The sequence below is a fragment of the Eupeodes corollae genome, chromosome 1 (genome assembly GCF_945859685.1).
Source record: "Eupeodes corollae chromosome 1, idEupCoro1.1, whole genome shotgun sequence".
Lineage (NCBI taxonomy): Eukaryota > Metazoa > Arthropoda > Insecta > Diptera > Syrphidae > Eupeodes > Eupeodes corollae.
The window spans coordinates 71455911-71483671 of NC_079147.1; the positions used below are offsets into that span (position 1 = coordinate 71455911).

The 27761-nt window shown below is 37.5% G+C and overlaps 1 protein-coding gene across 3 annotated transcripts in view; it reads right to left on the reverse strand.

Moving 5' to 3' along the window:
• Nucleotides 1-3346: 3346 nt before the first annotated feature.
• Nucleotides 3347-27761, reverse strand: part of LOC129941761 (methylthioribose-1-phosphate isomerase) — a 33530-nt gene continuing 9115 nt past the window's right edge. Inside the window, exons 1-7 of one of the 3 annotated variants that reach the window (XM_056050479.1) lie at nucleotides 26698-26832; nucleotides 26385-26596; nucleotides 15717-15952; nucleotides 15418-15626; nucleotides 15148-15311; nucleotides 14873-15074; nucleotides 3347-3623 (exon numbers count right to left, since the gene is read on the reverse strand). In XM_056050479.1, coding sequence (XP_055906454.1) covers nucleotides 3496-3623; nucleotides 14873-15074; nucleotides 15148-15311; nucleotides 15418-15626; nucleotides 15717-15952; nucleotides 26385-26516 — 1071 coding nt within the window. In that variant the 5' untranslated portion in view covers nucleotides 26517-26596; nucleotides 26698-26832 and the 3' untranslated portion in view covers nucleotides 3347-3495. Of the gene's footprint in view, nucleotides 3624-14872; nucleotides 15075-15147; nucleotides 15312-15417; nucleotides 15627-15716; nucleotides 15953-26384; nucleotides 26597-26688; nucleotides 26833-27761 lie in introns of those variants that run through there. The other 2 variants (XM_056050480.1, XM_056050478.1) reach the window with 2 other exon arrangements.

Below are 27761 nucleotides of genomic sequence, written 5' to 3' on the forward strand. Positions count from 1 at the left end.
CCCCTTCGAAGCATACGGGACCGTAGATCACACGAAGAACTTTTCTCTCGAAGCGACCCAAGCTGCTTTTATCCGCTTTTGTCATAGTCCATGCTTCTGCACCGTATAGCAGGACGGGGATGATAAGGGTCTTATATAGCAACACTTTGGTCCCTCGAGAGAGGACTTTACCACTCAATTGCTTTCTTAGTCCAAAGAAACAGCGGTTAGCAAGAGTTATTCTGCGTTTGATCTCATCGCTGGTTTTGTTTTCTGCGTTTACAGCAGAGCCTAGGTAGACGAAGTCCTTGACTGCCTCAAAGTTACGTCTGTCGATGGTGACGTTTTGACCAAGACGTCGGTGTTGTAGATCCTTTCTTGACGACAGCATGTGCTATATTTTTCCCTAATTAACCGTTAAACCCATTTTTGCCGCCTCTGCCTCAATACTCACGAAAGCCCCATTGACATCACGCTGAGTTCTTCCGATTATGTCAATGTCATCAGCATATGCCAGTAATTGGACAGACTTTTGAAAGATAGTGCCTCTAGTGTTGACGTTTGAGCTCTGCACTATTCTTTCAACCACGATGTTAAAAAAATCACATGACAGAGCATCACCTTGTCTCAAACCTTTTTTGACATCGAAAGGTTTTGTTAAGTTGTTTCCAACCTTTATGGAGCAGCGTGAATTCTCCATGGTCATCCTGCACAAACGGACGAGTTTGGCAGGGATGCCAAAACTAGACATGGCTCTATATAGCTCGTCCCTGTAGATGCTGTCATATGCGGCCTTGAAATCGATGAAAAGATGGTGGGTGTCGATTTGGTGTTTAGAGGGTCTCCTTTTTTCAGGATCGGGAAAACAATACTGAGGTTCCATTCATCGGGCATGATTTCTTCCGACCATATCTTACAGATAAGATGGTGCATGCTCCTAACCAACTTATCTCCAGCTGCTTCAAAGAGCTCGGCATTCAAGCCATCCGCTTCAGCGGCTTTATTAGGCTTCAGCTTAGATATGGCAATCTTTACTTCGTCTAAGTCGGGAGGACGGGATTGTTGGCTTTCGTCGTCCATGTTGAATGGATCATCCTGCCTGACAGCGGAATTCAGTTCGTCGTCGCCGTTACACAGTCTGCAGAAGTGGTCCTTCCATATCCTCAGCATTGACTGCGGTTCCAGTATGATGTTTCCACTTTCGTCTTTGCAGCCTTCGGTTCTAGGTTTATGTACCTGTGAATTTCGTTTCACCTGTTCATAAAACTTTCGAACCTCATTCCTGCTTTTATACCTCTCAACATCTTCGACCGCACGCTTCTCATGCCCTCTCTTTTTCCTTCTGAGAAGTCGGCGTTCTTCTCGCCTCTTCTGCTCATAGAGCTCACGAGCAGCTCTAGTCCTGCATTTGCCTGCCGACATTCCTCATCAAACCAGGGGTTATTTGTTGGTGGCTGTTTGAAACCCAGCACATCAGAGGCGGCTTTTTTGATTGCATCTTGGCACTGTTGCCACTGGTTTTTGATACATTGTGTTGGCGGCAGAGAACTTCGAGAAAGGTTACTTGTAACTCGTTCGGAAAAGGATTTGGCGATCTCTGGCGATTGTAGTCGTTCGACGTTGTACCATCTCCCAGCGCCTCTCTGTTTTGCCTTGGGTCTGGAAATCCGAAGTGCTACCTTGTCTACAACGAGGTAGTGGTCCGAGTCGATGTTAGCTCCTCGGAAAGATCGGACATCCATAATGCTGGAAGCGTGTCTGGCGTCGATCGCAATATGGTCAATCTGGTTGACGGTAGATTGATCTGGAGAAGTCCAAGTTCCTTTGTGGATGTTGTCGCTAATTCTTAGGCTGCACGTGGTCTGTTAAGGGACCTAACATTCCACGTGCATATCCGAAGTTCGTTGTCCTTTATTCGTTTGCGTTGGTTGTCAACAGTAAATCCGTCCGTATCCGAGGCGGAACTATGAAAGCTTTTACGTGGCAGGAAGTCACCCCGACGCACAACCCCCAACCTGGAGGGCCAGATCCTAAGTATAACTCCAAGGATGGGGACCCGGATAAAACCGCTCCTTATAGGCCTGGGCTCCGAATAAGTCGAAGAAGCCCTATAAGGTGTTCACTAAGTAGTTCAACCTTACTGGAACTGTAAACGTCACCGTTGATTTCATCTCGGGAATTCCTCCGCTGCCGTCTCGATAGCGAGAGGTGCCTTAGTGGAAGTGCTGCTACTAGCAGCCGAAAACGAAGAACTAGAGAAGAATGCCAGACAAAATTTGTGTTGATAAATATTTATTTAACCACTTACTTAATACAAATCTCAATATTTTCTTAACCCTTAATAAAATACCTTGAAATAAAAAACAAGGTGCCGTCTCACCTAGGGTAGGAATGTCCACGCCAAATGTGGGTAGGGTTCTAGGGTTAAAATAGAGGTCAAAAACTATATTTAAAGAAACAAAATCATCAATACTATTTCTGAAGAGGTTGTTTCTGTTCATGTTTCGTAGATTAGGTATTTACTACGCCAAAATTATGTATTGTTAAAACCGTCTTTCAAAATATTCTTAATATTTAAAATAATCTCTCCGTGCCACAAATGAAGCAGTCATAATATGAACATTTTCCAAAATTAAATCTAAAAAAAAAGGAAATAAATCATTTCGAAAATGAAGGCCCTCTTTTTGCTAATTAGGCCATTCAACTTATTTGAACAGACATATATACTGGTACTGTACATCCATCCCTCTATATATCTACTTAAACATTAATATAAATAATTTCCATCTCTCAGTTAATCTGATCATAAATTAAGAACGACATATTCAAATCAAAACCCCTAACAATTCTGATAAGATAACTTTGACCTTCTACAACAATTACTTGCTACATTTGTTTTACTGTAATTTCGATTAAGTTTTTGTTGTATTGTTTCTATTTTTTTTTTAATTTTTGCGTTTCTTTTTGTATTTATTTGCCCACTCAATGTGATGATATCTTTTATTTCAATGAAAATGATCTTATGATGTTATTCTCTTTGAATTGCGCATACTCTGGCAGTAAAAAAAAAAAGTATCTAAAAGTTTAAATTCTCCTTTTCTCCGACTGCGTCTGATGATGTGTGAGAGTATCTCAATTCCAATACAGTTAAATTTTGAATTTTTGAGAAGATTCTCTTTGCTCTAAGTTTTTGATGATGCGACGATCGCGACGACGACGCACGATCTAAATTTTGCATTCTCCTAAGGCAAAAGATATAAAGCAGATACAAAAAACTTGAAAAAACCCATTTTTGTTTTTATAAATCATCTGTATAGCAATAAATTAATTTTTTGATGAGATTTTTAAATTTCAAAGAATTATGACGTCTTTTATATTTTATTTTCATTTGATTTATTTATTTATTTATTTTTTTTTTTCTTTAAAAAAATTTAAACTTCATGTAATAATATCACAACATACAAAAATTCTAATGAAAGCAACAGACATTTTGGTGGGAGCGCTTCTGCAAATTCGTTATACATTTTGGAGACCTTGAATTTCTTCTTTCAATTTGGTTGGACTATAAACACCTACTTCGGTGATAATTCCTGTAATAAGTGCAGCTGGAGTAACATCGAAAGCTGGATTCCAACAATTGATACCTAAAAAACAAATATTTAAATTAAAAGACTGTATAAAAATTGTAATTTAAGAATCAAATATTTAAGTATGTTTAGTTGTAGGTTTATAATTAAATTAGTACATTAAATCAAATCATATTTTGATTATTTGTTACTACAAAACTTATTTTCAGTTGCTTTTAAATTTTGAGATTTGAATAAAATTCTAGGGATTATTTCAAAAGTAAACCTTAACACATTTGAATGTTGATGGAAACGGACACATTTAGGCCAGTTTAATGGCCCATTGTGATACCACATGAATCGTGAGGCTTCCTCCTAAGCTCAATGGAACCAGCTTGAGTCTCTTACGAAATGTGGGAGGTTGATTATACCGATATGATTGGTTGCAGATTATTGTAGTATCAGTTTCCAACAAAGTTATCTTTCGTTGGGTTCTAGGAAAGAGTGATATATGGGTTAATGTAGGGATGGATGAGAATGAGTGACGGAAATTGGGCATTAAACGTATCAATACTTCAAACCATATAATTGAATTATGAGCTACTGGAACAAATGAATGCAAACTTTCAACAATTTCTCTGAAACTTAAAGGAACAAATAGTTATCCGTTAAAACTTGTGGATTTTTCGAGAAATCTTTTGACGACTATTGCCAAAAAAAAAAAATGATTCCTTCGCTTAACTCAAGCTTAAATGTAAACTGATAACTATTAGTGGTGTGGGTCAAAAGGAGTTTGAGTTTATAGGTGCTTATGTTGTAATCAGATGAATGAAGCATACGGTTCAGCGATTAGTTAAGGCCATAGGAGGTATGGTGAGTTGGTAAATTGAAGGGGAGAGGGTTTTTCAGGTTACGGGTATTAGTATTAAAAGAAATCGAATAGAGAGTGGAGTAGTCAATTGAGCCAGAAAAAAGCCCGTGTATGAACAGTATGTTGGCAATTTCTCCGTTCCTGTAATGAGTTGAGGTTTAACAGACGCAGGATCACGATAAGGGGTGATGCAGATGCTTTCTTTTCTTAATATGTGTATATTTTGATATGTAGTCCATATATGTACATATAAAATATGTCACCGCCAGAAGTGGTTAGAATTGGATTAGAATGAGTTTATCTAAATCGGTCATAATAAATTCGACTTTTAAGGTAGGTTAGGTTAGGTTATAGTTGCTGTCCAAGGTGGAAACGGACACACTTAGGCCAATTTAATGGCGCATTGTAATACCACATGAATCTTGAGGCTTCCTCCTAAGCTCAATGGAATCAGTTTAAGTCCCTTAGGAAACGTGAAAGGCTGATTATGCTGATATGATTTAGATCGTTTAGATCGTTAAAGAAAAATTCTCCTAGGTAATTCTTGCGTTTTCGAGCCAGCGCAGGGCATGTGCAGAGAAGATGAAGAACTGTTTCCTCTTTTCTTCCTTCCTCGTCCATACAACTCCTGCAAAAGTCATTTGAGAATACGCCTAGTCGCGTGGTGTGCTTTCCTATTAGACAGTGTCCGGTTATGACACCTATTGTCGAGCTTACATATATGTGATCTGCTTAGAGAACGTTTTAAATCCAGTGTGAGCCAGATGTTTTTTTGACTTGACACGTGGTGATGTTGTTCCACCTAGTGCCTGCTCTCCTCACAGCGTCTTGCATTAGCAGCAGTTTACAAGTAGCGATTGGTATTCTAGTACTTGCCAAACGTGGTTGGATGGGCTGTACTGTACCGTTCCTAACGAGTTCATCTGCCTTACAATAACCTGGAATGCCTCTATGGCCCGGCACCCAGCAAAGGTGAATATTAAACTGTTGCACCATCTCCATTAGAGATGATCGACAGTTATGGACTATTATAGAGTTTGTAGAGACAGAGTCCAGAGATTTGATAGCGACCTGGCTATCTGAGAAAATACGGATATCAGATGTTGATATCGCGTTTTCTTTAAGCCACGACAAGACTTCTTTTATCGCCATAAGTTCCGCCTGGAACACGCTACAATGATTGGTAAGAGAGTACAGAGTACACACCTCCACCAACCCCTTCTTTTATTTTTGACCCATCTGTGTCAAAAAATGGATTGACTCATCCTCCAAGAATGTCCTATCCTCCCAAAAAGATCTGGGAGGTATAGAAATCTGGAAATTTCTGTCGAATTGCAGTTGGGGGATGGTGTAGTCTGTAAGCTTTGGAATTAATTCTAAATACCTAAGAATTACTGAGTGGCCAATGTTGTCCGCTGCGACGAAGCTTTAACACGAATAGCAGAGCTTGCAGCTATTTGTTTGCTAGATATGTCAAGAGGTGTTAGGTAGAGTAAGGCGTCCAGTGTCGCAGATGGGGTCTTGCGAAGCGATCCCCTATACATAGGCAAGCTGAACGTTGGACTTTATTTAGCTTATCCCTGTTTATAGGTTTCTCTAAAGCAGTCCACCACACTGCCACACCATACATTAAAATCGGTCTGATTACCGATGTGTTTAAGCCAATGCGATTCTGGGTTGTAAGCCCCATTTATTCCCAATAGCTTTTTTGCAGGAAAAGAGAGCTACAGTAACTTTTTTGACTCTTTCCTGTACGTTGCGTTTCCAATTTAATTTTTTATTTAAGACAAGACCCAGGTATTTAGCGTGCGTGGGTTAACATCCAGTCCACATTGATCAGCCCAAAGTATTAGTCTGTCCAAGGCATTTTGTTAGAGTTCTTTTAAGGTGTTAAGATGCTTTCCTGAAACTGCTATAGCAACGTCGTCTGCATAGGCTATCACTCTGAAACCCTCCGCATCCAGATTAGTTTGGGTTTCATTCACCACTAGGTTCCAGAGGAGAGGGGATAGAACACCACCTTGCTGTGTCCCTCTACAAACGAATCGTCTACTAGAAGAGTTGACAGTTTTGAGTTAATTATTCTGCTAGTAAGCATTAAATGAACAAACTCCCGAAGCGAACTCTCTACATTTAGAGATGTCAGTGCAGATGTGATTGCAGATGTGTCCACGTTACTAAAGGCACCTTCGATATATATATGGGATATATTCGATATCCCAGTACTGAAGCAATGTGGAAACACACATTACTTTGAAATGTTTGTTTTCTTTTTAGGAAAAACACTTTCCCACTGATTTTGAGAGACAATGCAATTCTAAGAAAATAATTTTCTTACAAAAACCGTTGACATATGACCATATTATTGTTTAAGGAACTTTTAGGAAAGTTGTCTGGAAAGTGAGTAAAGGAAAATCTTTCTTACTCAAGTCATATCAGTTTTTTCCAAATGAAAGCTGAGCCGCCTATCCAGACTCCTTAATTTATTAAGTTTTGATTTTTTTGTTTGGAAAGAGAATAAATATTTTGTTTTCTTAAGCCAACAATTAGACATAGAGGAAAAATGATTAATGATGATGGTTTGAAGGAAGAGTCGAAAACCTTTAAAGCATAGATAACATCTTCATATCGTTTGTAGCGTTCTGAAATTTTTAACCGAAAATTTGGATTTGAACCAACCAATCTTATTCTAGAACGAATCTTATTTTTTAGAGAAAATGTCAAAACAATCATAACACACGCACATGCTTTTGACACCAACAAAATCGGAATAATTTACAGCTTTCTCAATGGGGCTTTTTAAAACATTAAAACAGAGACGGCAAAAATACGTTAAGCGGTTAAAAAGGGAAAACAAAGTACATCCAGTCATCAAGAAAGGGCCTGCGGATCATTATCGAACAGTGCTTTGAATATAGATCACCACTACACCTGCTATTTATCGACTTTGAGAAGGCCTTTCATAGAGTTAACAGGAAGTATATTTGATTACCTTTGCGGAGGAGAGGCATCCCAGAAAAATAATTGCTATTATAAGATCCAAGTGTCACGTTTTACACGATGGTAGGTTGTCAGATGATTTTGAAATCCGTAGCGGAATCAGACAGGGCTGTATTCTAACGCCTATATTGTTTTTGTTGGTGATGCGCGCAGGTAGCGGAGGTATCGAATGGAGGTATTTAAAGCACTTGGATTACGCGCACGATGTTTGCTCACTCTCTCATAGGATCACGGATCGCCATAAAATGACAACAAGTGTGGACAGAGAAGCAGAAGTTGTGGGGCTGAAAATTAATCCTGGCAAAACAAATAAATAATTCCTCGCAATCGGTGGAAAAAGTGGAGAGCTTTCAATACCTTGAAAGTATCGTCTTTATCGAAGGTGGGACCAAAGAAGGCGACATCTGCCGCATTGGCAAAGCAAAAGCGGCGTTCGGTATGCTGTCGAAAATTTAGACGACTGTTTAGCACAAAACTGTTCTTCATTATGGGTGTAGTACTTCGGCCATTACAAGAAAGCCAAACCTTATATCAAGTGAGGTCCTTCATAGAAGGACAGGCCAGGAACCTATAGACTCTATAATACGAAGGCGTAAGTGACAATGGATTGGACTTATGCTTTGAAAGGGTAACGACTGCACTGCAGGCCATACAATGCAGTGGAATCCGCTCACACAAGAAGGAAGAAGAGCTGGACGAACGAGAAGCACATGGCGCAGGACAGTCGAGGTGGAATTAACGTCACGAGGCGAAAGTTGGAGGGAGCTGAAACACATCTCCGGAAACCGTACACGAGGCCGCGTAGGCGTAGTAGAGGCCTTATGCTTAAGGGGTTCCGAACGGACTTAACAGGTCCGACGACCTAAGTAAGTAAGTACGTAGCACCTGCACTGTTATAAACGCATAAAATAATAGCAGCGCTAAGATCAAACGAAAAACTACTCTTGCTTACCGCTGATTCTTTGGAATAAGAAAGAAATTGGGTAGCAAAGCCCTTTTTCGAGCTATATGTAAGACCCTTATCATACCCGTTGTGCTATACTATGCAGAAGCAAAGTACGGCTATAGAACAACCGAAGTTGGGCTCGAGGGTATACTGAACAGCATACCTAGAAGCGCTAGTATTATGGTTTACCTGTTTATTGTTTAAGGAGAAGAATGCAGCAGGTTATTTCTCAAGAGCATAGATTGTTAGAATAACGGTAAAAAAGGGTTAGACCTTACGAGGATATTGAAGCGATATAAATGATCCCATGATGGTATTAATTTAAATGCTCTACGTTCAATATTGTCCAAAAAACTTAAGAAAGTTATAGAAGTACCAACCTAGAGCCCTTCTCTAGGTTAGTTGTACAAGCTTTGGACGTATGTATATAAGTCTTGTACATAACCAGATCAGAACGTAAGAAATATTTCTTGCATTTCCTCAGGAAACCCAAACACCTTGCAAGTTCCACAAGAGTTGGTTGATGGCACACATAACGAGAATATCGAGATGTTTAGTCTCATTGATGTAAGTGCCATCCATGGATAACGGCAATAGGGGTATATCTTGCTTTAACGATACAAGACAGCAATAAATATCACGCTGTTTTTTATTCAACATTGTACACTAGTGTTTAGGTTTGAATTTAATGAGCTTATCATATTTTGTCGTTGCAGTTTTCATTACAAAGAAGAGGGATGTGAGTCTCCAAAAAAAAACGAAAAGCCAAGAGTTCTGTCGTTAGGGAAACAATGTATTGGATTATAAGTCGCAGACAGAAAATCATTAATAAAAATAAGAAAGAGTGTAGAAGATAGAAAAGAGCTCTGGGGCTCACAAACATTTATTTTGTGGTTTTACAGACTTGAATCCATCCAATATTACTTGTATTGATCCGAAATGTAACTACTAATTCAATGAGGGAGGAATTCATGAACTTCGCGTGATCTACGGTCCTATTTGCATTTATGACGAGTGGAGAAAAAGATGGAACGACGAGGTGTACAGGGGACATAGACTTAAGCAATAGGATAAAAGTTCAACGTCTGAAATGGCTGGGTAAAGGAAGGCCACGGATCAAGAGAAAATCGAAAGTTACCTCACAAGACTTGGTTTTGTATAAAAAAAAGATCAACCGTTACAAATCTCATCACATTCTCAAACATATGTTCAAACGTTTTAGAACAGACTGTGTATACACTGACTTTTCTAAAGCGTTTGACCAACTTAGCCACGGAATTAGCTAAGCTAAGCTAAGTTTTCCATAGTTTTTCTTATATTAGATCAAGTCATACCTTGAAAACACATTCTATGAGATATAATTTAGAAATTGTCATTCTAAACCTTTTGTTGCTCAATCTGGTGTTCCCCAGAAAAGCCATCTTGGCCCTTTTCTATTCATCCTGTCTATTAACGACGTTTCGTCATGTCTACGCTCACGTGAAGTTCTCATTTTTGCTGATGACATGAACATTTTTAAGATTATAAAGTCCACCCATGATCGTATCCTTTTGCAAGCCGACATTGATAATTTCACATTTCACCCTTTAAAATGCCAGACGATAACTTTTACTAAAAAACGAATCGTTAGTGTATTTGATTATTGTATATCACGCAAAAACTCTGTCGCGTCTACACATTTAGAGATTTAGGTGTTCATTTCTGTTGCAACTTAAAATTAACGCATCACATTAATTTGATTGTTAATAAAGCAAGTTCTGTGCTTGGTTTTATAAAACGCTGGGCAAAGAAGTTCCATGTTCGTCCTCATCTTGAATATGCATCGCAGGTATGGACTCCCTATTACGAAATTCATAAAAAACGTATTGAATCAATTCAACATAATTTCATTCGCTTTGAACTAAAGGGTCTTCCTTGGGATGATCCTTATGATCTGCCTCGCTACGAACATCGTATTCAGCTTGTTCAAATGCAATCTCTTCATTATACTAACACATGCACTTATGATAAGCGTCTGATCGCAGTTTGACGCTTGCTGTAAGCTTACTACTTTCTGAGAATTCTGAAGTGTATAAAAAAAAAAGAAAAAGAAAAGTGTGCCACTGGAGATCTAATTAAAGACCAGTTTAAATGGAAACGTTTTTGGGAGAGGCCCTAGTTCACACATGATGATTTATGGCTTATGATGTTATAACCAGAACCTGACTTTTTTGACTTATCTTCCACTTGTCTCAGGTATACAACGATGTTTGTCAACTTTATGTTAGGGTTCGGTTCAATTTTATAAGTAGTTGATAGTCTTTTTCAATATAAATAACTGTTTATAATACACAGTTTGTTATATTGACACTGCAATCGTTATGGTTAGTTTAAATGCAGACCTTTTAATAAAGAGTAATTACTAATTATCAAAGGATCAGTTCCTAGACATCCTAAGGCATTACAATCTTAAGCTAATAAAGTCAAAATACATTGAATTTGGAATACTTACTAAGCTAGTTTTCTAATTTCATAGAATATAAGCCCTGAGAAAAAACCTTAACTGATTGACTGTTTGACCGCTCATAAAAATCATATAAAGCACTTCCCGACATCGCAGAATCTTAAAAGGGGTTGGTGTAGACCCACTTTTCCAGACAAGGTATGAGTTATCCTTAAAATTTTGTATAATAATGAGATTGAATAGAGTGACTTTACAGAGACAAAAACTCAAAATCTGAGATTATAAAATGGAAGGATTATAAATGGAAGCATTGTTCTGCTTGTTCAAAGAGATTTGAGTTATGTTCACATCAAAAATAAATAAAGGTTTAGCAGCTGATTACTACATTTGGGATGCAATGCGTAACGATTTTCTGATATATACATCTATCTCTTTCCCTTCACAGGGCTTATAAACTTTCTTTGACACCGCGTGCTTTAATTTTTGGTGCGAGGTTAAGTTTCCATATCAATTAAAATGGCCCCGGGGCCAGGAAGAAAAAAAACCGGGAATAGATTCGATTTGTTGGCGGAGCCCCCGAATTCGGAGCCCAGTGCAAAAAGAATAAAAAACTCTTCGCTAACTGATTTCCCTCTACCTCAGACATTTCAAACCTTAAGAACCCTAAATTTATTATAATATTATAATCTCTCCTAAAGAAGAACAACAACCCCTGTCATCAATAAGTGTGTTTATCCTTAACAAAGCAATGGACGCTGTGAGTAAGGACTACGAAATTATCTCCCAACTTAGAGATGGGAATATTTTGATCCTCACAGATAAATTCCTTAGAATTTCTAATCTTGGCCAGATCCCTGTAACGGTGAAACTTCATGCCAATTTAAATTCCTCAAAAGGAGTTGTGCATGCACCTTGTTTAATTAACATTAAAGAAGAAGAAAAATACCGAAAGTGGTCTACGTCCTTCGGGACTTATGCTTTTCACTTTCGATCGCTATTAATATCCTCCCACAATCGATATAGCTTGGTATAAAACAAAAGTTCTGGAGTATATCCCCAACCCCATGAGATGTAAGAGTTGTCAGATTTTGGGACACACAGCAAAGAGATGTTATAATAGCAAACAATGTGAAGTTTGCAGCCTACCACCTCATGAACCCACCAAATGCACTCGAACTATGTGTGCCAATTGCTCTGAAGCCCTCCCTTCTTCATCCAAAACCTCTCCAAAATATCTCCAAAACAAGGAGATCTTAACAATCAAAACCAGAAACAAGTGCAGTATGGGAGAATCTAAACGCACATATAGTCAAATGTACCCAACTCAACCAATTTTAAGAGCCCAAACGTACTCATTAAGAGCCAGAGAAAGTCTCAAGATTTCTGAAAAAACTCTTCCGTCTACAGAAACTCATAATCTAGATGCTAATAAAGCAAAAGACAATCACAACATTAATACATCCACCAACAACTGCAAAACAACCGTCCAAAGAAATTCATCCCCAAAACTACCAAAAATGCCTAAATCCGAGGGACTAGCCTCCGCTTCCCCACTACCTATAAATCTACCGATTATTCAGAAACAACCACAGCGTCCACTGCCACCAACACCCAAAACTATTTCAATACTTAACCAAACAAACCAACCCCCAGAAACAAGCACCACACAAAATTCTCCAATTTCAATTATATCAAACAATTTAATACAAAAAGAACCATATTTTATATCTACATCAGATACAGATGACAATGAATAACATTTCAACTCTCTTTCCGTATAGGAGGTCGTAGACATCTCTGACAGGGGAGAGGACAGGGACTCCAGGCGCACAGCCCCCATGCCCCCCCCTCCGGTCAGAGAAGCCCACGGCCATCAATAATTGACCAACAACAAATTTTGCCAACAACGAATACATTTCAAATAAATAATAATCCAACAACCAATATGAACAAAAAAGTTAATATAAAAATTCTTCAATGGAATATCCAAGGATATTTCAATAATCTTCCACACTTGGATATTCTTATTCAAAAATATAATCCCGAAGTAATCAACTAAAGTTCTTGTAGAAAAAGCACCATCAAAATACAAAAATTACATTGCTTATTTTAATAATAAGCCACACGAGCGAAATAAAGATGGCACTGCTATTCTCATAAAATCAAATATACCTCATACGTACACAAAGTGCCCAAGTGGAATACGTACCCAAACTCTGAAAATTAACCTACCTAACCCTCTTACGCTGCAAAATATCTACAGACAATCTGATGAAATCTTATCACAGCAAGAGTATCTTGGTCTGGCCGCAAACCACCTTCCACAAAGCATTGTATTAGGTGACTTTAATGCCAATAACTTAATGTGGGGCTCCCAACATACCAATAGTGCGGGAACAATTGTAGCTAAATGGTTACAAAGTTCTGACTTAGTTCTGTTGAGCGATGGGTCACCAACGCATTTCACTACAAGAAACACACTTACTGCCATTGACTTGACAATTGTATCACCATCAATTACAACTGATGCCACTTGGAAAACCCATAACTCGTTGGAAGGTAGTGACCACTTTCCAACAATAATTGATACAGGATCACCGTACACCCTTAGAAAAAAATTTCAATCTCGCTTCGTAGAAACAAAGCTGACTGGCTCAAATTTTCACAAAATTCAGGCCAAATTTCAAGCGTTGTCCCTAGGTCTGAAAACATTAACAAAGAAGCAGCAAACTTAAGAAAAATAATTAGACAATCTGCAGCCACTTCAATTCCCTCTTCTCACCCACCATACAACGACAAACAACCCATTTGGTTTAACATGCAAATAATAAATCTCACCCTCGAGAAAAGAAGCGCTTGGCGGAATCTAAAAAGCAATCCCAATTCCACTAATATTATTTCATATAGACGTTTGGCTGAAAAATTAAACAAATAGTGCGTATAGCTAAAAGAGACAAATTGGACAAATTTCTTGGCGTTCATCAATCCAAATATGGATTCCAAAACTCTTTGGAATAGAGTTAAGATTATAAACGGAAAACACTCTCGGTTTAGGATCACCTCCGTCAAACAAGGTTCAACATTAGTAACTGATCAAAGCGAGATCGCACAACTCTTTGCAGACAAATGGGCTGGGTACAGTTCCGATATAAATTTCTCCCATAATATCCTACATCAAAAAAACACGTTTTCAATGGACTTTTCTTCAACCGCTTTGAGTCCAGCTATTACTCTAACAGAGCTTATAGAATCACTACGTTCTACCAAAGGCTCTACGCCTGGTTCTGATAAAATAACATTTAAGATGTTAAAAAATTTGCCAGCTGAGGTCATGGTAAGATTGGTCAACTTATATAATAATATTTTGGAAAACGGTACATTCCCGCATGAATGGAAAAAAGCTATTCTGATCCCTATACCAAAACCAAACACGGACTCACAAGCCATCGAAAATTACCGCCCAATTTCTCTCCTCTCCGTTATATCCAACGCTAGCGTTTAGCGAAATATAGTTGAAATATATTCATCTCTGACAACATTGCTCCCATACAGGAATAGTTGAGAGTTGTAAGCCACTGGCCCTGGTACTTCATGAACTGTTGTGCCACCTAATTTATTTAGTTATTATATCTAAAGGCTGTAGGACTTATAGCCGAACTCATTTACGAAATGATTAAAACTAAAGAAGGACCAACTGCCAAACATAACATAAATTTGTTTTATTCCATTTCAATAACAATTTTAATTTGTGTACCCATAAGGTTGAATCAAAAAACATTCGATTTTTCATAGTACCTAGAAAGCTTTCCAAGTAGGCAATGGAGTAGTTAGCACCAAGAGATGTCACAATACCCATCAACATTCGGAAAAAATGTTAAAAATATGTACCAACATTTATTTTACTAAAAAAACATGTTTTTTTAAATGAATTTTTGTCTGTGATGTTTTAAGGTATACAAAACTTCAAAATCATAAACAGTTTCATTTAAATCTGGTTTTGTTTTTTAAATAACAACAATTAAAAATACTTTAGATTGTAGGTGTATTAGCTTAATAAAAATTTTTACCTGGTGCAGCTATCCTATGTTCACCAACATGTGTCATTTCGCGATCGGGACGTTCTTCAATAATAATATGATCACCGCTTGGAATTTGAAAATCAATAGAAGTCAAAGGCGCCGCCACATAGAAAGGTACATCGTGGTGTTTAGCCACCACAGCTATTTGGTATGTTCCTATTTTATTTGCTGTATCACCGTTAGCCGCTACCTTAACAAAAACAATAACAACAAAATGAGTTTTAAAAATTTTTGTATATAAAAAATCATTCGCGAGCACTTACTCGATCTGCACCAACAACAACGGCGCCTATATTTTTGGCTCGTAGCAACGCTGCCACCATACTATCCAACACCAATGTTGCCGGAAGTTTATCGTGTACCAGCTCAAAAGCTGTCAGTCGTGCTCCTTGATTATATGGACGTGTCTCTGTGCAGTAAACATGTTCTAGAAAACCAAAGTAAACACAAAGAAAAAGACTGTTTGAAAAATTGTTGCAATTGCAGCCAACCCAACTCTGAGCATCCATGCATTCCATGCACTCTTGTCTCACCTAATTTCTTCAGTTCGTGCAATTTCCGCACAACGCCCAGTGCCGTTCCATAGCCTGCAGTTGCCAACGAGCCTGTATTGCAGTGCGTTAACACTCGAACAGATGTTTCTTTGGAATATTTCTTGAGAATAGCAGCGGCACCATTCGATCCGATTGCTTTGTTGTCGTCTATGTCTTTCTCCAGCATCGCCTCCGTGGCAGCCAAGAATCTGTGAAACAGCAAAATAAAAATATATATTTTTGTTTCCAATAAGAAAACACAGGACCACAAGAAGAAGAAGAATTAAGTGTTTATGTACCTCGATTTCATGTCTTCCACTGTGCACTGCTCGTTCTTTGTTAATTCATTTGCAAGTGCGATTAATTCGTCGGCGGCAATTTTCATGTTCACAGCTGTGGGCCGAGCCGAGACGAGGTAGTTTAGTTTACCCTCGATCTCCTGGCGCAACGATTTTTTCGAGTCGAACTTTTCTGGATAGATTTCCACCGCTAGCGAGAGACATCCTACAATTGCTATAGCTGGAGCTCCTCGCACCTGTGCCAATGAGAAGAAAATTACATACATATGCAATTAGAAATGTGGGCATTTTTGAGTTTGTTTCTGTTTCTGTTCGCCATTCGGAACATTTGATTTTTACCGAGAGCAATTTGTTGCTATATTTAGAGAAACATGAAAAAATTTGTATATTTTTAGTTGACAAATAGCTAAAAATGACAGACAGGTATTGAGGAGGTTCACCTCTGTTTGAAATAAGCAATTTTCGTGTTGGCGTGGATGTGTGGTAATCATTGTTTTTATTTTTTTTTTTTCATATTTGTTGTTTTTGTTTTATCTTTTATATTAGCGCGAGAATAGCAGATTTAATTGATGATTTCAAGGCATTTACATATTAAGATTGTTGGCACAAAGACAAGATTACATTTTTCAACAAATCATAAAGACATATCTTTAAATGGTTGTAGCAAGCAGCACAAGTGGTAAAACTATTTGTTTGAAAATTCGAATATTGAAGAATTCGAATAAGAAGAGAAGGCCGCTGCTCTGACGCTGACGTATTTGGGAGGTTAAAATAAAATGTCATAAGTGATTGTCCTTTCTTTTAATTTGACTTTAAATGATCACTGTTCGTTAAGAGATCGTTGCGAAATACATTTGATTTAAAATGATTGCTTTGTGCATACAAATCAATTTATCGAACTATTATGTCGAAAACGTATTCAATTTCAGAATTTTTAATTATGTTAAAATTAAATGAAAATAATGATTGCGAACTGTTCTTCCTTAAAAATGCAAGAATTTTAATTAATTCGTTTCAGTAAAAAATGTATTGCATGGAATACAAATCAAACTGAGTAAAGATCACTCGAGTATTGTAAATGAAACAAAAAGAAAGTTAAAACTGATACATTCAATATCATATATGAAAAGCCATTAATAGTCAAACACACATTTTTACTTTCGGGGTCCAAATAATCGAAATGTTAACAATATATCATCAACAAATGCTGGCACAGACAAAGAGATATACAGTAAATTGCATCCGTTTTATGGACTTTTAAGCCATTAAGCTATTTTTAATTTATAATTCAACAGTCAAAATATTAGTTTACTGTCTTCTTCTGTGTGTACATACTAGGGATGATGCGAATAATCGAATCCGCATCCGCAATTTCAGATTATTAGCAATAATTCCAACATCCGCATCCGCATTCGCATAAACTGATGCGGAGTTTGTTGTGGATGCGGATGTTTTTTAAGCCTTATATCATGATCAATAAAAAAGGTCCCAATTCAAAAATCTCGGTCCCAAGTAGGCGACGACAAAAGCAACAACAAGTCATATGCAATGGTCACAGATTTGAGGATATAAAAGCTCTTGCTAAGGGGCCAGAGGACACAGTTTATTTTTATATATTAAGTGAAAAAGTGATACCGATACAGAACATAAATGCCGCCACCAACAAAAACCAGCATCTGGATTTATTTTAATTTAAATAAAAATGATCCTGACAAGTTCGAATGCAAAATATTTCGTAAAACATACTCACGAAAAGGACGCACGACTTCTTCGTTGAAAAGCCACTTGAAGTAAAAGCTCCCAGAAGACTTTGTTTTATAGCGCCAACAATGAACAAAACAAAAATATGACTACATGTCTTTTACTTTTTATATTTGGACAGATCCCAGCTCAAGTGTTTCCTTGCTAAGCTTAACTTTTAACTTGCCACGGAGTATCAGAAAACTTTGAACAAACATCAATCGTATTAAAATGCGAGACGTTTGAGGATTGCCTTACAGGTGACATCATTGCAGACAAATTTAACACAATGCTTACCGAATGGAATATTTTAAAGAAAAAAGTGCACTGTATTATACGAGATGAGAGGGCTCCAATATGAAAAGAGGTATGCTACTAACATCATTGACTAATTTAGATTGTACTGTTCACAAGATGCAAATTGTAATTTGACATGGTTTACAATCGCAAGAAAATATAAAAGACATTAAGCAAAAATTAAAGAAAATTTCAACCCATTTTAATAATTCAACTATTACTCAAAAACAGCTAGAAAAAATTCAGGACAGAATTAATCAACCACATCTTAGAGTACTCCACGATTGTGCGACACGCTGGAATAGCACATTCTTCATGTTTATGCGTTTTTCCAAGATAAAAGATGTATTAGGTCTTTATGCCAATGACAACAATATTGAACCAATTTTACCAGAAGAGTGGAAAATAATTGAATGCTGCGTTGAACTACTCAAACTTTTTGAAGAAGCTACTAGTGAAATGAGCAGCTTTCAGGCACTTATATCATCTGTGATTTCTATAATTCAAATGCTTAAGAAAAAACTTGATGAATACTTATCAAAACCATCAGACACTGATATCATTCGGCTGGCAGCCTTAAATCTGAAAACTCATTTTTCAACAAAATTTTCGTCTTTGCAAGACAACGATTTGTATGCGATCTCAACATACTTAGACCCTCGCTATAAGCATACATTTTTTAAACCCATCGCCAAGGAAAGAATTAAAGATGTAATTCTAAAGATGATAAATGATCCATTAAGAACCAGTTCTCCATCGTTGTCACCAAATGAAAACAACACAAAAAAGAAGAAAATGGATGAGACTTTACATTCGGAACCAGGAACGTCCGGTTAAAGTTACAAGTCTTGCTTCAGAAGCAATATGGCAATGATGCTAGATTCATCAACTGAAGACGGAGGTGAAGGAGAATCTGATAACGCTAGTCCCGAAGCACTTCTCCGGAGGGAGTTAGCATGTTACCGATATAAAAAAAAGACTAGAATTGGACAATAATCCACTTAATTGGTGGAAAGTCCATTAAACAGACTTTAAAAGGCTCTCTAAAGTTGCACTGAGGTATTTATCACCTCCACCAGTCATTGTTCCCAGCGAACTACTATTAAGTGGAGCTGTTGCTAAGAGTAAACCCAAATTAAAACAACAACATGCATTAGAAGTAGTTTTAACCGTTATCAGAAAAAAAATTAGACTTTCTTATGCAAAATAATTTTGTTTGCTTGTTGAAACGCTTGGAACACAGAGCTTAATAATATCAAAAATATTAGTTTTTAATATTTTTTTTTATTTTTATAAAACAATAACTTCACTTAAGGAAGTAAATTCAAATTATTTTAATAATATTAGAATTCATTCTAAGGAAAATATTTGTCGGTAGAAAGAGGGAAAATCTTTGGGGGAAATAGCCAGAATAATGAGCAGATCTCTCAAGTTGATTGCAAAAGCAATTTGACCGCTGAGAGCCAAAAAACAGAAGGGAAAACCAAGTAAAACAACCCCAAGAGAAGACTGAAAGACAAGACAAGACAAGGTTTTAAGGGAAATAAAAAAAAAAAGTACAGCTTACAATAACTTCCAGAACTGTTCATAGAAGACTTGTTGAAGCTAACTTGCTCAAAAGGATCGCAAGAATGGTGCCCTTTCTAAGGAGAACAAAACATAACAAAGGGGTTTAAATTCGCCCACGATTTAATTGGAGTGGGTTACAATAAGGCACAACGTTTTGTGGATGAACGAAACAAAGACAAATTTGTTTGGAAGTGATGGCACACAAACCGTTAGAAGGCTTAATTTAAAAGAACTGAATCCCAAATATATCCAGAAAACGGTCAAGAATGGTGGCGGTAATATCATACTTTGGGGTTGATTTTCTTGGTATGGCGTTGGACCAATACATTTGATTGAAGGGAAAATGGATCAAAATATGATGGTGAACATCTTTAGGTGAATATTATGAAGGATACGATGCTGCCTTATGCGGACGAGAACCTGTCTCTCAAATGTGTTCAAAGCAGGACAACGACCCTAAGCACACATCCAAATGTGCTGAAAAGTATTTTAAGGACCAACAAATCAGTGTATTGGAGTGGCCATCCTGATTGCCTGACTTAAATCCCATAGAACATTTTGGAGGAGATTCAAAATGTACGTTGGGTTGGAAACATTTAACAAAAAATAAAGCCGAACTGTGGAGGATGGTTCAACCGGAGTTGTACAATATTTCAATTGACAGATGCCCCCGATTAATGTTCAAACGGTAGACATGTGCATTCAAGAGGACACAAGCTTCCATTGGTTTTTCTCAAAACCCACCTCTGTCTATGAACTCCTACTCTCACCTCCCCGCGGTGAACATCGGGTGCCTAGTACCTTAACTGGAGATTGGGTTCCAACCCCAGTGGAAAGTTGTTGGGGGCAGCAAACGAGAGAGGGGGGAGAGGTGTTTCCACTAAGGCACCTCTCCTTATCCAGGCGGCAGCGGACTAATTCTCGAGATGGAATTAACGGTGGCGTCTACAGTTCCAGTAAGGTTGAACTACTTAGTGAACACCTTATAGGGCTTCTTCGACATATTCGGAGCCCAGGCCTGTAAGGAGCGGTTTATCCGGCTCCCCATCCTTGGAGTTATACTAAGGATCTGGCCCTCCAGGTTTGGGGTTGTGCCGTCGGGGTGACTTCCTGGCCACGTATAAATACCTTTAGTTTCGAAGCACCAACAAACCTCGGATACGGACGGATTCACTGTTGACAACCCACGCAAACGAAATAAGGACAACGAACTTCGGATATGTACGTGGAATGTTAGGTCCCTTAACAGACCACGTGCAGCCGAACAATTAGCGGAAGCCCTAAACTGCTGCAAGGCAGATATTACAGCCATCCATGAAGTGCGATGGGATGGACCGGGCAAACGCAAACTAAAAGACTGCGAATATTACTACTGCGACTGCTACCAAGAACAAAGACAGCGTCTATTTGGGTGTGGATTTGTTGTTGGAGGCTCAGGCAAAAAGTCTTGAGTTTCAACAGTGTGAGCGAGCGCATCACGACAATTCGCATCAAGGATAAATTCGCCAACATAAGCCTAATATGCGCGCATGCCCCAACAGAGGAGAAAGATGAAGACACTAAAGACTTATTCATCGAGCTTTTGTACAAGACTTATGAGCAGTGCCCTGGCTATGACATTAAACTTATCTTAGGATATTTAAACGCCAAGCTAGGAAGAGAAGACATCTTTGGTAGTAAAATCGGGATAAACAGCCTGCACGACACCACCTCGGACAACGGATTCAGGCTAATCGATTTCGCTGCGGGGCGAGACGTTCTGGTAGTTAGTTTGCAGTTCACTCATCTTAATATCCACAAGGGGAAATCTCCTGATCAATCAACTGTCAACCAGATTAACCACATTGCGATCGGCGCACGACACTTCTCCAATAAACAGGATGTCCGAACTATCCGAGGGGTCAACATTGACTCGGACCACTACCTCGTTGTAGCCAAGGTACGGCTAAAGATATCCAGGGCCAAGCCAAAACAAGGAAGTACTGTGAGAAGATTCGACGTTAGACGACTACAATCGCAAGAGACTGTCATGTCCTTTTCCGATCGAGTCTCTAATAACCTCTTAAGGAGTCCTATGCTTCCTGCATTAAGCATTGAAAACCAGTGGCAACATTGCCTTGCAGCCATCAGAGTTGCCGCCTCTGAAGTGCTAGGTTTCACACGGCCACCACAGCGAAACCCCTGGTTGAACGACGAATGCCGGCAAGCGCAGAGAGAGAGAAACAAAAGGACTAGAGCTGCTCGCGAGCTCTACGAGCAGAAGAGGAGAGAGGAACACCGGCTTCTTAGACGGAAAAAAGAGAGCAAAAGAAGCGCGCGATCGAGGATATAGAGGGATGTCACAACAGAAATGAGGTTCGTAAATTTTACCAAAAGGTAAAAAAAACCTCCCAAGGGTACCAGCCACGAACCGAAGCCTGTAAAGACGATCAGGGGAACATCGTAGTAGAACCGCAGTCGATGCTGAGAATATGGAAAGAGCACTTCTCCAAATTATATAACGGCGATGACGAACCGAATTCTGCTGTAAGGGGGATAGAAACTCTTAGCCTTGGCGACGCAGGTCAACAATTTCGCCTACCCGGCCTTGATGAAGTGAAGATAGCTATATCTAAACTTAAGTCAAACAAAGCTGCTGGAGCTGCAGGCATCGCTGCCGAACTATTCAAAGCAGCAGGCGATGACTTGGTGGGAGCATGCACCAACTTATCTGCAAAATATGGTCGGAAGAAAGCATGCCCGATGAGAGGCATCTCAGCATAGTATGCCCGATACATAAGAAAGAAGATCCTCTAAATTGCGCCAACTACAGAGGATTTAAATAATATATTAGACTTGGTCTTTATTTGTTATGATCTCTTAAGTTCTAGAGTTTCAAATGTTCCTTTTTCTCTCTTAAATAAATCTATGAATCATGAAGAATTATTTATTGAAATTGAAAAGTATATTTTTTCTAGTCCAGTTTCTTATTATCATTCAACAAGTTTTAACTTCAAGAAGGCAAATTTTATTGAATTGAATAATTTTCTAATTAACTTTAATTAGTCCAATGAATTTCTAAATTTAAATCTCGAAAAAACGTATCTCCGCTTTTCTTTTATAATATTTGAAGGTTTTTCTAAATTTATACCTTGTGCTCAAAATTCAAAATCAAATACACATCCAAAGCTTCCGTGGTACAATAAGCAATTATCTAACCTAAGAAACGCTAAACGTAAAGCTTTTAACAAATACAAGCAATCAAAAAGTGAGTTAAATTATGCTTATTTTAGTAAAATACGTAAAGATTTTTTCACACTTAATAAGTTCCTTCACAAGAGTTACATCATGAATATAGGGAGTAATATTTAGAAAGATTGTAGCTCATTCTGGTCGTTGATCAACACGAAAAGAAAATCAAATGGATTTCCCAAAACTATGTCCTATAAGGATACCGAAGGGTCAAATATTGATTCTATTCTTGAATTATTTGTAAACTTCTTCCAATCGGTATACTCAACTTCGATATTATCAATCATTCTTGTTTTCCCAATATACCAAGTAAGGTTGATATTGGTGATTTAAAGCTAAGTAGTTCTGAAGTGCTATCAGGACTTAAAGCATTAAAACCAAAATTTAATTCTGGAGCTGATGGCATCCCGCTATATTTCTCAAACTTTGTGCTTCAGCACTTTGTATTCCTCTTGTTTGTATTTTTAATAAGTCCCTATCCAAAGGAGTCCTTCTCAATACATGGAAAACTTCATATCTAGTTCCAGTTCATAAATCGGGATCTAAGAATATGATAGAAAATTATAGAGGTATCTCTAAGCTCTCAGCAATACCTAAATTGTTTGAAAGTATTGTAAAAAACAAAATTGAATTCTGAACTAAGGAATCTATATCTGAATTCCAACACGGTTTTATATCTGGGCGATCCACTACAACCAATATGGTACTATTTTCAAGATATATTATAAATTCCATAGAAGATAAGTATCAGGTAGATGCGATTTATACAGATTTTAGCAAAGCTTTTGATTCTGTGAATCATAACATTCTGGTGCAAAAACTGGAAATCTTTGGTTTCCATTCTAAGTTTTTAAGTTGGATTTCATCTTACCTAACGGACAGGTCGCAAAAAGTTATCATTGATAGGTCTCTTTCAAAATCTATTTCATGCACTTCTGGCGTCCTCAGGGTAGTCATTTGGGTCCTCTGCTCTTTAATATTTTTATTAATGACATTGCGTCAACTGTAAAATTCTCTAAGTTTTTTTTATATGCTGACGACTTGAAATAATTTTTGAAGATCAAGTGTGTTTTAGATTGCCACCTCTTACTTACTTACTTTCTTAAGGTGGCGCTACAGTCCGGCTACAGTTCGTCGTTATATCTTCTCCTCCATTCTCCATCTATGCGTACGGGACCAAAAATCACCCGAAGAATTTTTCTCTCGAAGCATCCTAAGACGCTCTCATCTTTCTTTGACAGGGTCCAGGCCTCAGCGCCATAAATGAGAACCGGGATGATGAGTGTCTTATAGATGGTGATTTTACATGCTCGAGAGAGGACTTTACTTATCAATTGCCTTCTAAGTCCAAAGAAGCAGCGAATTGCAAGAGTTATTCTTCGTTTGATTTCAGCGCTGGTGTCGTTGTCTGCATTAATAGCGGTGCCTAGGTAGACAAAGTCCTTAACTACCTCAAAGTTATAGCTGTCCATGGTGACGTTTTGTCCAAGACGTCGTCGTTCAGTGTCCTTTTTTGATGACAGCATATACTTGGTCTTGCCCTCATTGGCCACTAAACTCATCTTCTTCGCTTCCGTCGCAATGCTCAAAAACGCTCCACTGACATCACGCTTTGATCTTCCAATTATGTCAATATCATCTGCGTATCCGAGTAATTGGATGGACCTTTGGAAGATTGTGCCTCTAGTGTTGACGGTTGAGTTTTGCACAATTCTTTCCAGAACGATGTTGAAGAAGTCGCATGACAGTGCATCGCCTTGTCTAAAACCTTTTTTGACATCAAATGCATCGGTAAGATCTTTTCCGACCTTGATAGAGCAGCGTGCATTCTCCATCGTCATTCTGCACAAACGGATAAGTTTGACAGGGATGCCAAAACTAGACATTGCTCGGTAGAGCTCTTCCCTATAGATGCTGTCATACGCGGCTTTAAAATCGATAAAGAGATGGTGGGTATCGATTTGAAGCTCCTGGGTTTTTTCCAAGATCTGCCGTAGTGTGAATATTTGGTCGATAGTGGACTTTCCTGGTCTGAAGCCACACTGATAAGGACCAATCAGGTTGTTGACGAACGGCTTCAGACGTTCACATAATACGGCAGAGTGGATCTTATACGCAATGATAAGGAGACTGATGCCTCTGTAGTTGGCGCAGTTTAGAGGGTCTTCTTTCTTATGTATCGGGCATACTATGCTGAGATTCCACTCATCGGGCACGCTTTCTTCCGACCATATTTTGCAGATAAGTTGGTGCATGCTCCCACCAAGTCATCGCCTGCTGCTTTGAATAGTTCGGCAGCGATGCCGTCAGCTCCAGCAGCTTTGTTTGACTTAAGTTTAGATATAGCTATCTTCACTTCGTCAAGGTCGGGTAGGCGGAATTGTTGATCTGCGTCGCCGAGGTTGAGTGGTTCTATTTCCCTTACATCGCGCGCTTCTCATGCTCTCTTTTGCCACCTCTTACAATCTGATATTAACCTAATTGCGAATTGGTGTACTGCTAACAGTTTAAATCTAAACATAAAAAAATGTAATGTGATCACATTCTTCAAATCTAAAACATCTATTCATTTTAATTATTTAATAAAGGCTAATACACTTTCTCGAGTGGTTAAAATCAAAGACCTTGATATAATTCTAAGTTCAAATTTTTCTTTTAAAAGTCATATTGACTATATTGTCAGCAGAGCTAATTCACTTGTTGGCTTTATTAAGCGAAATTGCGTTGATTTTAGTGACCCTTTTGCTTTATTGTTGCTTTATACATCTCTTGTTAGGTCTGTATTAGAATATGCAGATGTTATATGGAACCCAACAAAAAGTCCAAAGGCGTTTTACAAAATTTATATTTTATAAAATGAATTGGAATTTTTCACCAGATTACAGCGCAAGATGTATTTTGTTGGGTATTAAGTCTCTTGAATCAAGACTAAAAATTCATTATGTAATGCTTGTGAGGGATGTGTTATGCTACCTTGTAAGATGCCCTCACCTTCTTTCGATAATACCTATCTACGCGCCGAAGATCCTTTAGATCAGTATATTTGCTTTATGAACAGTTTCACCGAACTAACTATGGTTTTAATGAGCCGGTCTCTAGAGCTATCATTAATTTTAATAAAGTTTGCCATTATGTTGACTTAAGTAGTTCGAGAGATTGTTTTAAGGAAAGTGTTTTGCTTTTATTTATTTTTAATACTGTATATAGATATCGTTAAGAAAACATCAATTATTGTCATTATTGTAAGAATTCTTTAGTCGTAATCTGTTAGCTGTAAATTGCTTGTAGATGTAAATAAAAAAAAATAAGCACTAATTGAAATGGCGGATATTATAGTTACAAAATTTGCTTAAAATGAATTTTCAGTTTAATAAACAAGTTTGCACGACTTAACTTGACATTTATTTTCTATAATAAACAAATAACAATCCCTAAAGTTCCACGTGATTTGTTTAATAAAAATAATTTCTCAAAATCAAAACAGATTCCAATAAATATTCTGACGGAAAACAAAAATAAAATAAAAGATATTATACACACAGCTTTGCATTTTTATAAATTGTACTTCCATTTGTATAAAACAAAAAACTCTAACATAACAGGCTGATATTTTTATTGAATTTTATGGAAATTTTGTAAGCTTCTCCAATCTACATTATGTAAATAATAAAATATAGGTGCTTACAGTAAGATAAACACGTTCTTATCTTTTACGATGTGATATTAATAAATCGTAAACTAATATTTTATTTACAAATTATAAATAAAATTGAAATAAATTTAGATATATACAAATTAAAAAAACAGATTTTGACGATGATAATAACTTACCTGCATTTTATTTATAACCTTCCAACCATCTTCGACTCCTTTAACCGATATGAACTTTGATTGGACCGGCAATAGCAGCTGATCCAATATTTCTAATTTGAAATCTGCATACTTGATCGATTGTAAACTCATGATACTTTTGTGTGTTTGTTTTTTTTTTTAATGTGGTTCTTTTGATTTTTATTATTGCTTTTCTTTCATCCAACACTTAACTGCAATAAGAAGAAAAAATTATATTTTAGGAATTATGATAGAACACATTTTATTGATTTGAGTCAAAGGTAATTTTTTCTAATTAACAAACAACAATCACTTTTTCTTTTAAAAAGATTTGATCTTTTGTCATCAATTTTTGATAAAAAAAAAGACAAACAAAATTTAAACTAGGGAACTACGAGGAGAGCACGTTAGAAAGTGTCGCGAAAATGTCCAACGCAGACGAACTGTGAAATTCTTTTACCCTGAGGCGCGAACTTAAAAACAGCAAAGATTTGTTGTGTGTCGGTGTGGTGGTGTGTTTGGATTATCGTCAGGCATTTTTCTCTCTGTTAGCAAATTACTTGTCTGACGACGATTGATCATTCTGGCGCTGAAAAACTTTCGATGTTGAGGTAAATTTTGAGAGGAAAAACAAGGCAAAGAGTGTAAGATGTTTCTTAAGAAGATGCGATATCAACATCATCATCAAAACACATGGCACATTAGAGTGACGCCCAAAAAAGAACATGCAATGCAATAGATGTAGGAACTAGGTACTTGCTAGGTATTTGCAAAAGGTAAGAGAAAGACCAGAAGCAGCAGCAAGAATTCAGAACTACAGGAGTAAGTTTGAGGTATTTTTTTTAGATCTTATCACTTTTAAAAGTCGATTATAAGAACATTTTAATATTTAGCTTTTGTTCAAATGGTTTTATTTTAGACGTACAATTCCGCACACTTCCACTGTCAATGCGGCTGCAAAAATACAACCCGTTTTAAAAATGGATGTTATTGCTCGTATAAACGGCTATTAATATTTAAAGTAAAATAATTGAATAGCAGGTTGCAATACTTGGAAGGACTTACAATCCTTTCACTGATCGGTTATGACAGTGAGTGACGCGATTCCCATTTGTTTCTATTTTTATTTTCACAAATTCTTTTTCGCTGTTAAAGTGAGGGAGGAGACATTATGTACATATGTGTACATACTTAGATGTTTCCCCACATTAATAACTTGGCTAAGATACTAGAACATTGTTGTTTTTTCTTTTCAGATAATTGTTTGTCAATTTGTCTTCTTTTTTTTGTTTAGGTAAACTTGTTCTCGAGGAATCAGTCAGTTTAGCAGATTTTTATAAATTTGGGTTTTTTTTAATATCACTTGTGTTCGACCAA